Below are 18,672 nucleotides of genomic sequence, written 5' to 3'. Positions count from 1 at the left end.
TGCTATTGCACAATACTGTGCAAATAAAAATTTCTTGCTATTGCACAATACTTAAAAAATAATTTTGGACCCCGATTTGGACCAACTTGAAAACTGGGACCATAATCAAAAATCTAAGTGCATGTTTAGATTCAGCATATCAAAGAACCCCAATAATTCAATTTTTGTTAAAATCAAGCTATGTTTAATTTTGGACCCTTTGGACCTTAATGTAGACCAATTTTAAAACAGGACCAAAAATGAAGAATCTGAATACACGGTTAGATTTGGCATATCAAAGAACCGCATTAATTTATTTTTTGATGAAATCAAACAAAGTTTAAATTTGAACCCTTTTGGCCCCTAATTCGTTTGGACAAAAAACTCCTTAAATCAATTCCAAACCTTCCTTTTGAGGTCATAAACCTTGTGTTAAAATTTCATAGATTTCTGACTATTAACTTATACTAAAGTCATTGTGCAAAAACCAAGAAAAATGCTTATTTGGGATCTGTTTTTGGCCCCTAATTCCTGCACTGTTGGGACTAAAACTTCCAAAATCAATCCCAACCTTCCTTTTATGGTCATAAACCTTGTGTTTAAATTTCATAGATTTATATTTTACTCTTACTAAAGTTAGAGTGCGAAAACCAAATGTCTTCGGGGTCGTCGTCACCAACATTATACCAATATACGACCAACAATTTTTTTAATTTTTGCGGTAGTATAAAAATACAGAGTTAATATAATACTATTTACCGTCAAAGGTATCCCCAAAGGCACATTGCTTAGATATTAATTACCGTTAAAGATATCCCAACAGGCACAAGTGTTTGGTTGAAATATTACCTGCCCTTTTTTAACTTCGATCAGTGGAAATAAATGGAAGTGTAATATAGACCAGCAGAAGAAAAACACTTCCTTAACGATAACAAAAATGATGATAATGAATGACGTCCCGCGGCAACTTAAATGAATATTCAGGACGATTGTGCATGAATACAAAATGTAGAATATGAGTATTAACCCTGCTTGTACTAGACCGACACGCTCAGTCGGTGTTTTAACGCATAAGTTCAAAAGAAATTAGTTCGTAGTAAGAACAGTCACCCTACCTGAAAACATATCTGACTCCGAGCCAGCAAGTAAGTACTCTTAAATGCCGCTAGTTTAGCGTTGAAACAGCAAATACCAAAAATAATGTTAAAGTCTTTGTTTGACCCGGTCGGGATTCGAACCAAGCGAGCTAAACGTATCTAACCTAAATCAGATGCGTGAAATGATATTTGAAACTACACGTAAATATGAATGACCGACTTCAGAATAGATTTCATGGATCAGTGCTCTCTGCAAATTAGAAACTCTTGCGCCAATTATATAAGGGGCGTGAACTGTGGATTCATTTTTACTCGTTGATTACCAATTTTCGTGGGTTTCGTGGGTACAGGTTAACCACGAAATCAAATGTTCAACGAAATACATATTTTTAATAGGCTTAGTATACAGAGATTGTCAAAACCACGAAATCAAATATCCACGAATATGCAAGTTTTCAGCAATCCACGATAATTGATACCCACGAAAATAAATGAATCCACAGTATGTAGCCGGTCATGGCCAGCTGTTGCGAATTTCTCCGCTTATTATATATACCCTCTAATTTCAGTTGTATTCCAAGTTTCACGTCCAACCTAACTGTCGACTTCTTATTGCAAGACCTACCTATTGTATTTAAACATTGTATGTTCTCGTTATGAACATGCATGAACTATTTGCCACTGGACGTAAAGCAAACAATAATCAATCAACTCCATAAATTATTCCATGTATATAGTACACGAAGACAAGATTCTATAATGTTATAACGGAACATTTCCATTTAAATCACTCAATAATAGTGCATTTTTTTATGGTTTTAAAATTTATTAATGACTACATAACAATGACGAACGACTAAAATGAACGTGGTTTTTTTCTTTCATATAGTACAGTGTATTTCAATTTAAGAATGATGACCAGCCTATATATATCTCATCTATACACGTTTTGATCGAGCCACTCAATCCTACATAACTTGATGCTAAAGATGTTACATTTGGGCTATCTAATACGATTTTATTCACTGGAGTTTAAATGCAAAGTTTATATATCAATAAAAACACGCTTTATTAATAAATTGGACTGAACTGACAACTCTTATTATTTCGTTTTCTCATGTAACGTAGTATGGGAAAATTACAGAATCCAAACCAAAAGGAACATTTACCCGAACATTGTGAAGGACCTTATGCATCTAGGTCTGTTCGATTAGAAGTTGTGAAACAAGCTGTTAAAATAGCTAATTGTATGAACAGTTTACTAACTGTTTTCATTTGGTCTGGTCTTTACGAATCTATTATATGATTACTGATAGATTAAAAACATCAAATATACATATCAAGAATTTTTGTGCAAAACATTCACTGGTCAGTTGTAAATGAGTTCTGTATAAAGTTTTGATTTCCTCATTAATAAAATGTAAAATCGTAATAATGAAAATTTGGAATAAAAATATAGATTTACCCCTTAATTTTATAAAACTATCCTATGATGTTATTGTATTGCTAAAAATATAAGTAATTAATAGTTGTAATGCCATTTAATCGGGCCGTTTTCAATGCAATAAGGTAACTGTTATTTGTCTATATCAGTCTGAGTACTGTTTAACTATCATTTGAGTTGACATATTTAGACTCGTCCAATTCAGGGGAATAAACCTTCTGCAAGTGTTTTTGTGTGTGCTTTTCTTGTGTTTTTGACGGTTTGTAACTTGTAAGTCAGTAAAAGTTCAATGATTAAGTTAATATTGACAGTAAAAGACCTCCTAACAAAAAGGGCTGTTCAATAAAATGTCAACATCCCTTTTTGATCAATGTGAAATAGTTACATGGAATTTCAGAGAGAAGCAATAGTATTGGCACACATTTATTGTTTCAGTTCCAGCTGAAGTCCGTCTCCGGTTGCGGGATTTTCTCGCTGTGTTGAAGACCCGTTGGTGGCCTTTGACTTTTTTCTTCTCTTTGATCGGGTTGTTGTCCTTTTGACACATTCCCCGTTTTCGTTCTCGATTCTACATACTTAATATGCAACTGCATATTTAGACAGAGAACATGCAACAACGGTTTGATCTAGGCACTAACATTTAAATCAATGGATGAGCAGATTACGTTTTAGTCATGCATCTTTATGAAGTGCCAGTCTTTGTAATGACCGAAAACAACCCACAGACCTAACCTTTCTATTTTGAAGTTACTCTCCTCCTGAGTTAGAAATGGTAGGTCTTTCGTTTCTGGTTGTCTGGAAATTCACGAAATCTCTAGATAACTTTTGGTTAGAATGATAGAAAATTACATAGTAAGCTCCCCCTTTATTTGTTAATTTCTAGTGCATTTCAACCAAATTATGTCTTGAATTACCAGAACAGGAAAAGGAAATGAATGTCATATTCGTGCACCATTATACAAATTGAACATAAATAAATGTAAGTGTTAACGACCTTGACTGGCTTTTCAGCCCTCACACGGTAGGCTCGGTGCCGGAAGGCGTTTTGTGAGCTCTGTCATATTTTGATGCGTAGGGTCAGGAACAGGTGAGGACGCCATATATAGGCCACCATCTTGGTTTTGGTGAGTTGTTTTTCTTTTGTTGACTATTTTGCTGTTTCTTTTACTTTACAACGGCTGTTTTCAGGGGCAGGTTGATCAGCTGGGCATCCCGCTAACCACAGCGATGTGTTGTTGGTAGATGAATCATTGACTCTGTAGTAAATGACTGCAACCTGCAAGAAGCTAAATACACATAGCCCTCGGACGTCTTGACAGCATATGACATTCACCCATCCACAATTGATTTCAGAGTGTCGCTACCGCGGGTCTACTAGTAAGGTAACATCATAAGCTAGTTTGTCGTTGAACAATCTGACCAGCGTAACATGTTGTAGCCCACAGGTAATTAGGAGCTGATCCAGCACGTCCTTTCAGCTGTAAGGACTGAGACGTGTCAACTTGAGTGGATTTTTGTTTGCCTTGTTTTCACCACTGCCTGATTATTAGACAAATTGGTACTTAACTCTGTTATTATATACTCGATTATCATTTGTTTTCTATGAAAACATTTTCACTTTTAACTCTTTCGGGCATAATGGTTGACGTACGTTGCGCACTTTTGTCATGTTTGTGTCTAGACAACTTATAATTGTATACATGGCAAAATTATTTTCAACAGTTGTTACAAAAGTACGTAGGACATTTACAAATTGACTAATTAATTCATTAAAATTACAAGGAAGCAACGCCATTTTCGTAATTTATTCAGCATTAACGTATGCATCTGTCACTATAAACATGAAACAGTGGATAACATATTTCACAATACATAAAATCCATATTTCAGTTTTATACTAGTCTTGTTCTCTTCTTTGACACCAGGGAGGTATTGCTACAAAGAATCGACGGATATAAGGAAAAATTACATAGATTCACGTCAATTAATTGTGGTCTGTGAATAAGAGGTTCATTTGAAATCAATGTAAATACAAACTGTTTAAAAATACTCCTCTGTAAAATTAAAAATTCGAATAATATAAAATTACAGAGAAATGTAGCTCGACAATAACATATACTTCAAGACAGTAAGCTTACAAAGAAAAGTGTATCCTATGCATTCATGATCATGGGTTATAAGATTATGTTTAAGTCATACCAGTAAACTGTAGGAGAAGTTATGATTAAGTCTTGTTTTGACCCCTTGAAGTGAAAAATTAGTATCTTTTATCAGTCTATCTAATACACTCCAACGCCATTCTTCGTTTATCATAAGACATAATCTCGAACATCAGTATATATTATTGATTTATGTCTTACAAATCGCTTTTAAGGTGGTATGGGAGTATAAATTTTAAATGAAAGAATTTGTTTTTACTTTGTCAAAATGTAGTATATATTGCGGTATGTTCATAAATATAACAAACAAGATAGGTCACCGAGCATTTTCTCAAGCTATAAGTTGTGACAAAGTGACACATTTTGTATGGATTATACAGGAAAAACATCATTATGTGATTAGAACTAAACTAAATGAAAGAATTGTAAAATAAAATACGAAAAGATAACTTTTAGAAAATGCTTTGTGAATATCAAAAGAAAAGATAGGGTCACCGTACGTTTTTTGTTTCCGACTAAAATATAATATAGCAAAATTTCATGTAGATTCCTTCAGAAAATGCACTAGTTCAGAGTAACCTCCACTTAACCTGTTCGCGCTATGTTTTTGGGCAACTATCTTGCGTAAAGTATTGAATCTTTGACATTTGTTTACGTACAGAAGTCGTTGAAGGCAAATAGCACATATTTCCACCAACTATACCATAATGGCAACTTTACTGTTTCTATCAGACTAAGGCCATTGCTTTGACACCAAAACTACATCCTATTAGCCCATAAAAAAGTTTCCACACGACCTTTTTCGCAAGAACTTTGTATTTTTTCATTTTTTTTCCGCAAGTCACGTGACTTTTGGACAGTTAACACGTGACTTCAAAAGACAAAATTTCTGATATATTAATTGTTTTGAAATATTTGATTATTTATCTTTCAACTGGACCCAAAACGATCTTTGTTTGAGCTTCATTGCGAATTCTATATGCGATTGAACTTTGATAGTGTCTTTTCATAAGGTTACGTCCAATTTGGCGGAATGTGAAGGGGTTAAAATACCAATTTAAAAACATTAAAAATCAATTAAAAATATCTCTACGCTTGTAAAAATATTAATATTTATAAGTTAAAATCTTAAAAATATATTTTTTTAAATGAAAATTCACATCAGTTATCTGCATTCCTCATCAAATTTTGCTAATTTCATTGAATATCTGGACCTTAGGTTCTCTGTTATTTAAAATCCAAGATGGAGAAATACAATACTACCTTAGGGTTTCACATTCTTATATTTTGTGCAAAACATCAAAACCTGAAAACAAAGTCTTGTATTTATTTCTTGTCATGAATACTTAGATTTGTACGTGCTGTCAAATTTCGAATGCATATTTAGACAGTTAACATGCAACAACGGTTCGCTCTAGGTATTAACATTAAAATCCATAGATATTCCTATTTGTAGTTATTTTCTGTCAGAACGATGGGTCTATTTTTTTTTTTAAACAACCCGGGCTAATCCATAGATAAGCAAATTAAGTTTTAGTCATCACTGGCGTCAACGTGATGATCGTAACTGCAGTTACGATCATCCAAATATGGTGGACACAAATATAGAGAAATTTTATAAGGCTGATTTCTCCACTTTAACAGGTTATTTTCAGATATGTATTATTTCAAGAAACATCTTTATAAGCATTGCAAATGAAATATGTTTTCGGACTGGATGGAAAAGCAACAAGAAGAATGAAAATCGAGATACAAAAAATCACAATGATGATCGTAAATTTTATTTATTTTTATAAACAATGATCGTAACTTGTACTTAAGATGATCGTAACTGTCTGTTCCAACGAAGCATTTTCTGATAAATAAGGACAAATAAAGCTGTCTAGTATGCGACAAAACGTACGTTATCAGTTGATATTGTGATAATAATGAGGAACGATCACTGAGGGGAGGATAACGTCCTATTGGTAAGTGCACAAATGATTATGACTTCGCGAGATTTGGTATTTCTTATTTATCTAGTTCAATATTAAAATGCATCGGGGTTTAACAGCTTTATATTGATTTCATATATTTTATATAAATAAGGTATTGGACAGTTCATATTAATGACCAGTTTGTTAAAATTGAGGATTTTTTTTCTACACTTTATAAGGACAATAGTAACTTTCGGGGATCTGGTATTTTTGGGGAATTCAGACTTTATAGTTTCTTTTATTAACAGATTTACGATTTTTAAGGGAGAGGTTGGAAAAATAAAGCATTAAGAAGTGAAATCATATCTGTTGAATAATAAAAAAAAACAACAGTGAAACCGTCAATAAAGGGAGCTACTATTTGATTTTTATTTTGGGGGAGGGGCTAGGATGCATAATTTTGTCCTGCATTTTTTTTGTTGAACTCTCTATCCTGTGTTTTTATTTTTACTCTATTCGGTCCTCCTTTTTTTCATCCTGATTTAATTTACATAAATTGTCATACGGCCTTTTTTTACTCAAATCTCATGTCCTGCCTTTTTCCAAACATTCCCCCTTATGGTAGATCCCTTATTGATATGTTTGGTTCAACACAACTTCTGCGACCTACTTCAATGATACATGTCATATACCGTATAAATGTAATAAGTTGTAGCTTGAAAAATCTAACATGAACGTGTATACCATCTATTTTAACTTTTCCTTCTTTACATAAATAGTCAACCCATGGTAAATATAGGCAACAGTAGTTCAGCGGCGTATCCAGAGATTTTCAAAAAGGGATTGGGGGCTGGCTGCCTAAGAGTAGGCCCGCTACAGTCATGCTTCATTGATTCCCTATACAATCAACCAAATTTCCCACAAAAAGGTGATGCGAGCACCTTGACCCTCCCTCGAAGTCCACCTCTGTAGTCTTCCAATTTTTAATAGTCATAGTTTGATTAAGAAAAACCAAGACCAGGTAACAATTTAAAACCGATAGAAAGTCATCAAAAAAATGTAACTTCATGCCCTCCTTTACTTTATTCAGTGAAAGTTTTGGTCTGTATTCTTAAACTGTATTATGAGAATGATATTTATATCAACTTCATGTCCACGTAAATTCATTTTTAATGTTAACTTAATTACTTATAAACAAATAATGTTGGGGACATTTGCGTATAAGTCTGCTAATCCCCCTTATGTCATTTCTTTTTAGAATAGCGGTTTTCATTTATTCTTTATTTGATTTTAAAATAATGTTTTTTTTTTATCGTGACTGCTAAATAGTGTGTTCATTTAATAGAAAAAAACATTCGTAAATTTTGAGTTACGATCATCTTTTTATAAAAACAAGTCGAAGTTACGATCATCTGTAGACGAAGTTACGATCATCATCGTGATTTTTTGAATCTCGATTTTCGTTCTTCTGGTTGTTTTTCTGTAACTTATGAAAAACGCATTCAACGGCAATGCTTATAACGATTTTTCTTGATATAAAACAAATCTGAAAATAAGCTGTTAAAGTGGAGAAATCAGCCTTCTAAAATATCCCTATATTTGTGTCCGCCATATTGGGATGATCGTAACTGCAGTTACGATCATCACGTTGACGCCAGTGAGTCATGCATCAAATTGTACTGACTCTGTCATTATATACTCGATTATCATTTGTTTTATATCTTCTCAATCGGAAAATATTTTCACGTTAAACTCTTTCGATCATGAAGGTTTACGTACCTTGATCACCTTTGTTAATTTTTGTGTCTAACAACATCATATTATTGTATAGATGATAAAGTAATTTTCAAACAGTTGTTTCAAAAGTACGTATGAAGTTTAAAAATTGACTAAAAGTCCAAGGGGGCAGTGAACTAATGGTTAGTTACTCAACTTTTATATATGCATCTAACTATTACACATCAGACAGTATATATTAAAGTTCTTATTGATTAAATGTTCAAGGAATAAGTTGTTGTAACACAAGTGTCTGGAATGTATTTAAATTCACTAATAAAATCATTAAAAGTACAAGGCACCTTCAACCTATTGGTAAGTTATTCAACTTATATGTATGCATCTGTTGCTACGTACATACATCATTCTCTACAAATACATACAATCTATATTTTGAGATTTACACTTGTGTTTTTCTCTTATTTGACACAACGGAAGTTATGCTACAACGAATCAACGAATATATGACAAAATTACAAAGATCCACGTCAATTAATTTGGCTCTGTGAATAGTATTTCATTACAAAATCAACGCAAATAAAGACTGTTAAAAATATCATCCCCTCAAAAAGAAATATAGAATAATATGAAATTACCTCGATAAGTAGAGGGACAAGGACATAGATTACAAGACATCGAACATACCAAAAAAGGTTTACCGTAGGCATTCAAAATCATGAGTGCTCCGAGATACCGAAGGGAAAGTTGAGATAAGATCATTCAGTGACCCTTGAAGTTAAAATCAAAATGTATTATAAATCTTGCTAATACATTGCAATGGCATCCTTCATATGTTCATTTGATATAAATCTGTCAAATATCAGTATCTATATTTGTGCATTTACTCTAACATATTACCATAAAGGCTTCAAACGTCTTACATTTTGTGCAAAACACAAAAACTGTCAATCAGTCTTATATGGGTTTTTTTCTTGTGATCATGATCATGATTATATAGATTATGTTAAAAAAAGAGCCCAAGAAAAGAAAAAAATGAAATTGTCACAAACATGTCTTGAAACGTGAATCTTTACCATGAAGCCTGTGTGTCTATATTTAAAATTATTTACCATTTCTGTATACACCATTCTTCTATTACTTTTATCAGACATATGGATAAACCTATCAAAGATCGTCAGATGCGCGTTTCGTCTACATAAGACCCATCAGGGACGCTCGAAAGAGTATAAAATTGCATTGCTATACGACGTGTCTCGGTATTTTGAACATTGATGTATTTTTTTTTATGTTTCTGTTATGGTTTCGGTTGAATAATGTGTTAGGTCTTATCGTTTGTAGTTCAACTGTTTAATAAAATAGCCTTTAAATGCCATCATTGTCATGAAATGACAAGTATTGTGAAAATAATTGTGTAAAGTTCGTGATTTAATGTTCGTTACGTAAGTGCGTCACTGTTTGTGATGTCCTGTGGTGTCTGTCGTTGTTGTTGTTGTTCTGCGGTTTGCATGTTATGTAGACTATTATATTATTTGTGTCTGCGTTTCTCTGTGATGAGTGTTTTTGCGTGGGTTTGTGCTGTATTTCCGTCACGTAGTGTTGTCATTTTAGCGATATGTTTTAACATTGTCATATAAGCGGGAGGTTTGGCTTGCCATACAACCAGGTTCAACCCAACATTTGTTTTTAAAATGTAGTGTACCAAGTAAGGAATATGGCAGGTTGTTTTCAAATAGTTCGTTTCTTTGTATGTTTGCGTTTGTTTTTGTTGCACTTCAGTGTTATTGTTGTTCCTTTGTCTTCCTCTTATAGTTGATGTTTCCCCTCGGTTTTAGTTTGTAACCCGGATTGGTTTTCTCTCTATCGATTTATGACTGTTGTCTTTATTTAGGCATTTAAAATCATAGGTGATCCGATTCTGTGTAACGTATATACCATAGGGGAATTTATTGCCTTAATATACAAATTATTATGAATTTAGCTAATACTATAAGTTATATGGTTCGCTACTGACCCCCTACGGATCCATAGAGGGTAAATAAAACTCGGAGGCCGAATCCCCTATGGATTTTATGGTCCGTAGGGGGTCAGTAGTTAACCGTATAACGAATTTATCGCACGCTGGACTTTTTCTGCTGCGTTATGTTGAAAAATAAACAATGAAACACAACAATATTAATAGATGACGTCACCATTAACGCGTCATGAACCCCCTTTAAAATTTACTAACCCCCAACATGATATTTTTGAATTGTGTCTTACAAATTGTCATTACGGCTTCATTCTTCTTACATTTTGTGCAAAGCAGCGAAACCTGCCAAAATCATCTGATATTCATTTCTTGTCATTAATATTTAAATTAAAGTAAACTCATTTTAACCTTGGGATAACGATGTGTGAAAAGGGATTTTACAAACATGTCTAGGAAGTGTGAAAAATTACCAATACAATCAAAGTCCCTACTGGGAAGCCCGTGCATTTTTATTTCAGATTATCGATTTTCGATATACACAATCCTTTTATCACTTATATCAGACATATTAATAAACTCATCAATGTGTGTAAAATTCTTCAATTTCAAGAGCTTTTAGTAAGATGTTTTAACGTTTTTATAAACATGATACATTGACATTCACTTCCTTTCAAATCTATACATTTTCCATGTATGTGATAAAATATTAAACAATCCTTTGCATACTATATCACACTGGTTCCCTGGACGTGTAATATTACAAAATGTGTTTTTGTGATCTTAATCAGAGTTAAGATATGCCCCTGTTTTGCGAGAATATTGTCCGATATATTATTTAAACCATTCATTTGTGGTACAATATGGATACGCAATAGAAATGTTTGTATCTGCAGCTAGACAATCGGCGAAACTGGTTGAAATTTCATTTCAAGTAAGATTATTGAAACCTTATAAAAGTATATCAGTATCATAAATTTGAAAATGATACAATAATAAACGTAAAACACTTGAAAATATTCAAGAGTATCTGATTAAAAGCTATATTTTACATATATTTACTGAAAAAATATCTAATATTTGATTAAAAATAGTAAAATATAATGAAAATGATGGCATTATCATGTGGTCTTAGTATACCGAAGTAATATGTAACTATAACTATTGTGTTTATTATAGACAAACACATTGAAAAGATGACAGTTACCATATTTTAATAAACATTTTTTTTTTCCTTTTGCTGTTTAATTAACCTTTGATCTTTTGCAATTACTGTTAACACTGAGGTTCTGATTTCGAACCCCTAACGTGGCAAGTGCGCTCGACTAAAATCTTAATTATTGACTATGGTTGTCATTTTTCCTGCGGAAGGTCTTTGGTTCTCTCCGAGCACCCTGGCAACCGCAACCCATAATAATTGACCATCATGAAATATCACAATAGTGCTGAGAGGCGTTAAACACCAATCAATCAAGAAATATGTGAAGTCGAAAGTAAATCACACGGAATTTGTATGGAGAGTTGTCTCATTGACAATCATACTATGTATCCTTCTTTTGTATTGTGACTAAAATCGTATGAAGTTACCAATTTCATTTAAAGATTTTATTATAATTGTGTAGTTTTCCTATATTTTCAGTTACGATTAAAACTGTCACCTAACTTTGACTTTGTCTACTTTCGTTTTGTAAACATATGTAGCATTGTTAACGAGAGAAAGACTAGTGTTCCACTTGAATAAACAATGAACAAAAACCGAAAATCGTTTTAACAACAAATAAGATTGTCAAACTCTGTCAATATGAATGTAATTATCTGATTGGTCGTCATGTATTATATTTTAATGTTTCTTAAACAATACGTCATGTACCACATGATTTAACTATACATATATACTGCTGTCAGTTGATACAAATCATAAATGTTTTAAATTGAATAAGTAAAAGCGTTAACGATGAAATCATTAATTCTTATCATAGCAGTTCTTATTGGGATGTTATTTGTTCCAGCGATAGAAAGTAAGTTTTTAATCTGTTCGTATACATTTCCAGAAAAATCACGGAAAACATGGAAAAGGCAAAGATTTAAAATCAACTCAACGTAAGAAGCTTGTAAGTTTTGTGTAAAGATGGATAGCCGGAGGAAAAGCTTTCTATCCAAATAAATTGAATTTCAATGCCTCCACCAAGTCAGGAATATGGCAGTTGTTTCCTCCTTATATGAGATGTGGATTTTGCCAATTGTACAGGACTTTCCTTTTTCAATTTGCTCGGATTTCGGTATTTTTGGTGTTTTAGTTTTTATGAAACATGAGACATTACAAAATACAGAATCAGATATCATGAATATTAAGAAACACTTTTTAAATTTATGAAGTTATAATGAAATAAGAAAATATATTACAATTGATATGGTTAAGAATGTTCGCTGTACTTGATTTTGAGTTTTTGCCTTGTATTCCAAATTCTCTTGTTATGTCTATGTAGTGCTTTTAAAAAAAATGCCCCTTCTTTAGTCTGCATAGGTTTATAACATATAGTTTAAAATCCATATTTGAAAATCTTATAAAATTCTTTTTATTTTTTCATAGTTTTTGAAAGAAAAAAGGTGCCAATGGGAAATGTATTAAACATTTAAAGAAAATCATTTCCAGCCAAATTCAAAGGTTAATATCTCGAAAACAAGCACAAGGACCCTTCATTTTTTCTTATTTTTAGTTCCTTTATTTTAATTCTATTAATTCATAACAGTCTTTAAAAAAGCTTGTTAAATTGAAACAGAGTACCAAACATACTTAATGAAATGTTGCTAAAGTTTTTGTACATAAACAGAGTGTTTTCCATTGTTTCCAAGATCTAAAATATTCTATCCAACAATGGAGGCAATGAGTTGTTAGATCTACTTTTGAATATAAAGTATTTTAATGGAAACACAATATTTGTTTTACTACCAGACACAGCAAGCATTTATTTCATTTGTGATAAAAGACAGCCATATAATTATTTCTAATCTAACCCAGTCTGTTATGGATAGCCAGAACATTATATTCCAAAAACACGTAAAATATTTTTTCTCTGATTTCTAAACAAAAAAGTGCATAGTCTTGCATATAAATAAAAATAAATTACATGGTAGAATTTTATGTACATGCGAATGTCTGCTCATGAAATAACAGGCATTGGTAAGGGGAGGGTGGAGGACTCACAAATATGTTAAACCCCGCCACATTATCTATGAGCCTCTCTAAATTCAGGAGCCTGTAGTACAGCGGTGGTCGTTGGTTAATGTTTGTAATATTTGTTTTTGTTTGTTTTTTTGTTAAAATTAGGCCGTTTATACTATTCAATTGAATTGTTTCATATTTTTCATCTCAGGCCCTTTTATAGCTGACCCTATGGTATCTTTTTTTTTCCTCCTTGTTGAAGGCCATACGGTTGCCTATAATTGCTTACATCCATTTCATTTAATCTCTGGTGGATAATTATCTCATAGGCAATTATACCACATCTCACTATCTTTAAGTTTAGTTTAAACATATTCTATTTGGTGAATTAAAGCAAAATGGATTATACACAATTAAATCATACTTATGAAGTCTTCTCCATAATACATTATAAATAAACACAATTATAGTATAATGAGCATGCATTTAAAGCAAACAGTTTATAGAATATAAATACAAGCTTTCATAGGTAAAAAAAAGAAGAAAGGGAGAGAGAAAAAGAAAAAGAAAGTTTGAAAAGTCATATAATTCTGTGATGAAGACGTGGGTGTTGATGATTATGTTAATGATGTTACGTGTCATTATCAATAACACTTTATGAAGGTAAAAAAAATCTGTTTGACCTTTTGATGAAATATTTAATATGTTTTTGAAAATTGAATATTTTGTTCTTTCGAAAGTTCCAAAATTCCGCAAATTAATAGTTTTGTATCTAAAACAAAGTTTTCGGAAAGCCAGTTAAGATTTTCTACATCAAGTTTATTTGGGACAAACGAAGAAGTAATGATGGACATTCTCAATATCTGATCCACATTGGCAAGAAGGATCATTTATAATACTAGCTCGAAAAAGGTCATAATTTAAGAATAAAGTGGAGCATCGCAATTGCGTTACGATAATATTCAATTTCCTCGGGCCGAACAACAAAAAAAACGTTTCAACTATACTTAGTAGACCATCGTTCTTCAATTCTTTCTTAAATTTAGAAATTGAGTCGACACTGCGAATTTTTGGGTCAAATTTATTCTACCCACGTATTGTAGAGCGATAAGCCGATTCAGTATCAAGGGAAAGTCTACAAAATGCAACAATAATAGCATGACAATTTCGCTACGGATAGTGGGTTGTACTTTGACAACAATAATAGCATGACAATTTCGCTACGGATAGTGGGTTGTACTTTGACAACAATAATAGCATGACAATTTCGCTACGGATAGTGGGTTGTACTTTGACAACAATAATAGCATGACAATTTCGCTACGGATAGTGGGTTGTACTTTGCACACATTGAGGTACAACAATAATAGCATGACAATTTCGCTACGGATAGTGGGTTGTACTTTGACAACAATAATAGCATGACAATTTCGCTACGGATAGTGGGTTGCACTTTGCACACATTGAGATACAAGAGTTTTATTATTATTATTAATTTTAAGTGTATACAGTGTAGTGATGGTTCAGTAATTACCACAATGTATTGATGGTTCAGTAATTACCACAATGTATTGTTTTTTTAGAAAACCAGAAGTCCTTTATATGGAGGGGATATTTTTTATAAAATTTAAATCGATAATCTGCATATTAGAAAGTAGTTCCCAATTAACACATGAAGACATAGTCACTTTTTTATAATCCTACAAAAATAATGTATAGAAAAGTAATAGTTGTTGTTCTATTGAGATTTATCTACCAATTAATTTTCAATATTGTCGGGTATAGAACTGGCATCTATCTTACTTTTAAATTTATTTGGAATTGCAGTTACAATATCATAAAACTCCACGATATAAATATTGATAAAAAAAATTTAACTTATCATACATTCTATGAAAATTAGGCATGAATCAATATATTGTAATGGTAACATTTTGGAACTTTTCTAAAATGTTTGCTCGTTAGAATTACATTTGGCTCATTATACCTGTATTGGTGAAATTTTAAAATTGTTATAATAATAATTTAATCTTAATACAATCTTAATAATTTAAATAGAAAAATATTTGACATTGAAATAATGATATTTGAATTATTGTATTTCAAGGTTGGGGTGGAAGAAGATATTATGGAGGAACCCGTTGGCCAACAGCAACCCCTGCCGCAAACCCTGCCGCAGCTGCTGCCGCCTTTCTTAGTATGTTTATTAAAATGATATTCATATAATAATATTTGTAGTGTTAACATTTTAAATTGTTAGAATAATTGTTCAATCTGTATTATTTTGATGGCAATTTATTTGCCCAATTAGAGTTTTGTTAGAAATATTATATTTTTTTCAAATGGTAACATTTTGAAATTGTTAAAATAAGAGTTCAATCTTGATACAATCTTTACAGTTTAATGAATTTTTTTGTCCTTGTGAAAAAAATAATGGCATTTTTCTATTTCAAGGAAATGGTAGAAGAAGAACTTTAGCTGCAGCCTGTGTCGCAGCCGCTACCGCTGCTCAAAGTATGATTAGTAAAATGATATCTAAATCGTAATATTTGTTTTAATAACATTTTGAAATTAGTACAATAATAGTTTAATCTTAATAACTTCAATGCTAAAACTTTCACTCTACTAGAATTATTTTTGAAATTTAATATTTTTATAATGATAACATTTCGAAATTGTGTGAACAATAGTTTAATCTTCATAGATTTAATGACAAAATGTTTGATATTGTAAGACTGATATTGAAAATATTCTCTTTGAAGGTGTGTGTCTTCCAAATGCGTTGGCAGTAACCCCTGCCTGTGCCGCAGCCGATTTACGTGCTCAAAGTATGAATATTAAAATGATATTTGAATCGTAATGTTTCTTGCAATAACATTTTAAAATTGTTACTAGTTCAATCTTTATAATTGCAATGCTAAAATGTTTGCCCTATTAGAATTATGTTTGAAATGTTATATTTCTATTGGTAACATAATAAAATTGTTAAAAAAATAGATAAATCTTCATAAAATATCTATAGATTTAATGAAAAATGATTGACGTTTTAAGAATGATATTTGAAAATTTCTATTTGAAGCTGTTTGTGGAACAAGAATTTAAGCTGGTTTCAAGGTATGTTTATTCAAATAATATTTGAATCGTACAATTGATAATGGAAATGGGGAATGTGTCAAAGAGACAACAACCAGACCAAAGAGCATAAGGCCGAAGACCACCAACATACTTAACACAATGCATATGTCTGAGGAAATTAAATTCATTTAAATTGTACAATTAAATAAAATATCCATATGAATACATTGTACAAGTATGATTTACAATAACCAGTAATTACTATTACTTTTTGTAGAAAATAAGATGCACACACATGAAAGCAAGGTCCAAAATTTAGAAAATGACCTTGTCATTTGACCTTGACACCATTATTCTTAAGGTGGACCAATGACCCAAAATCAAAATACCCGGATGGACCGAATCCATAATGCACCATTTGTGTTGATTATGAAAGAAGAGGACCATAGAATAAATGTATAAAAACTATGGAGTTATTAAATAGAATAAATGTGTAAAGACTATGGAGTTATTAAATGTATAAAAAATATTAAATTAAAGTAGAGGGCCATAGAATAAATGTGTAAAAACTATGGAGTTATTAAATGTATAAAAAATATTAAATTAAAGTAGAGGACCATAGAATAAATGTGTAAAAACTATGGAGTTATTAAATGTATAAAAAAAATATTAAATTAAAGTAGAGGACCATAAAATAAATGTGTAAAAACTATGGAGCTATTAAATGTATAAAAACTATGGAGTTATTAAATGTATAAAAAATATTAAATTAAAGTAGAGGACCATAGAATAAATGTGTAAAAACTATGGAGTTATTAAATGTATAAAAAATATTAAATTAACGTAGAGGACCATAGAATAAATGTGTAAAAACTATGGAGTTATTAAATGTATAAAAAATATTAAATTAAAGTAGAGGACCATAGAATAAATGTGTAAAAACTATGGAGTTATTAAATGTATAAAAAATATTAAATTAAAGTAGAGGATCATAGAATAAATGTGTAAAAACTATGGAGTTATTAAATGTATAAAAAATATTAAATTTTCAAAGAACTTATTGTGTGAAAAAAGGGACTCTTTACCGCGAGGAACCGCATCACGAAATGATTTTCGGGATGTGGTAATTTACAGAAAAATGAATCACACTTCGTACCCCGAACATTTAACCACACATGTGAAAATGTCTCAGCTTCGAAACGAGCTATCATACATATCCAAGTTTACAATATGGACTGAGCTAACAGAAGAAAATGTTAACATTAACGCCTATGGAAAATTCATTAAGCATACTGACCCAGATCTCTATCACTTACGCTTCATGGGTGTATATACCACTCATGTCAAATACTAAAGGGGAAATAACTGTCATATAGAGTCTCGTTATCGTTTCCACTAAAATTTGATAAAAACATTTTGAAAATTTAACGAACCATTTGTGAAAATAAATTTGTCGATTTCTTTAACGGTTACGGACTTAAACTGCCTTGTTGTTAACAAAACAAAACATGATCATACACCAACTTTGAATACATCTATCCGACCTTGTTTTCTATATGCATTAAAAGAGTAAGTCCAGTCCTTTACCAGTAACACTTAATATGTTCTAAAGCTTAATATGTCCTAAAACTTAATTTGTTGATTTAAATTTATGAAAATTATAGCATCTCCATACATATAACTCATATCTTATTTCGTTCATTGCAGGTTTGCCTAATCACCATGACGATAATGAAAAGACAAGAAGAACATATCGTTATAATAAATCTCAAACAAAAATGTATACTTGTAAAGCATTATTTTCTGCCAAATCCCATTTCATCCGAATCTTTGTCTACTGATTTAATCGGGACTAAATAATGAGGAGTTGGACAGGGGTAAGGGGACGTGGGAATGACGGGGAAGAATGTAAGAGATTGTAAAGAGGGGTTTGGATATTCACAAACATGTCCAATCCTGCCTAGTTCGACATGTGGCTGTGAAAAAATCATTAGCATGATTTCATGCATGATTTCATGCTGCAATCAGGTTGTCGTTTTCTTGTTTTGTACTATATTTGCTTTTCGTTTATTTTGTACATAAATCTATGACACGCCGTTGATTTGGTCGTTTGAGATTGTTTCCATTTGTCATGTC

The 18,672-nt window shown here is 31.7% G+C and overlaps 1 protein-coding gene and 1 long non-coding RNA gene across 2 annotated transcripts in view; both read left to right on the top strand.

Annotated features, from left to right (window-relative positions):
- Window positions 1-18,314, top strand: part of LOC139496437 (uncharacterized) — a 292,128-nt gene extending 273,814 nt beyond the window's left edge. The window contains exon 6 of the long non-coding RNA XR_011657660.1: window positions 18,244-18,314. This is a non-coding gene — a long non-coding RNA (uncharacterized lncRNA). The remainder of the gene's footprint in view (window positions 1-18,243) is intronic.
- Window positions 12,187-16,575, top strand: LOC139496436 (uncharacterized). The gene is made up of 5 exons (XM_071285032.1): window positions 12,187-12,316; window positions 15,569-15,658; window positions 15,916-15,975; window positions 16,224-16,289; window positions 16,541-16,575. Exons 1-5 carry the CDS (start codon window positions 12,253-12,255, stop codon window positions 16,561-16,563), a joined length of 303 nt encoding a protein of 100 aa, XP_071141133.1. The 5' UTR covers window positions 12,187-12,252; the 3' UTR covers window positions 16,564-16,575.
- Window positions 18,315-18,672: the final 358 nt, after the last annotated feature.

This window comes from Mytilus edulis, chromosome 11 (assembly GCF_963676685.1).
Source record: "Mytilus edulis chromosome 11, xbMytEdul2.2, whole genome shotgun sequence".
Taxonomy (NCBI): Eukaryota; Metazoa; Mollusca; class Bivalvia; order Mytilida; family Mytilidae; genus Mytilus; species Mytilus edulis.
Note: the sequence above shows the minus strand (reverse complement) of the source record. Positions and strands in the feature narration are given on the sequence as shown.

Coding starts and splice junctions, on each gene's coding strand:
- LOC139496436 (XM_071285032.1), top strand. CDS start 12,253: ATGAAATCATTAATTCTTATCATAGCAGTTCTTATTGGGATGTTATTT. Junction 12,317..15,568: donor ATTTGTTCCAGCGATAGAAA/GTAAGTTTTTAA, acceptor TTGTATTTCAAG/GTTGGGGTGGAAGAAGATAT. Junction 16,290..16,540: donor AGCCGATTTACGTGCTCAAA/GTATGAATATTA, acceptor TTCTATTTGAAG/CTGTTTGTGGAACAAGAATT.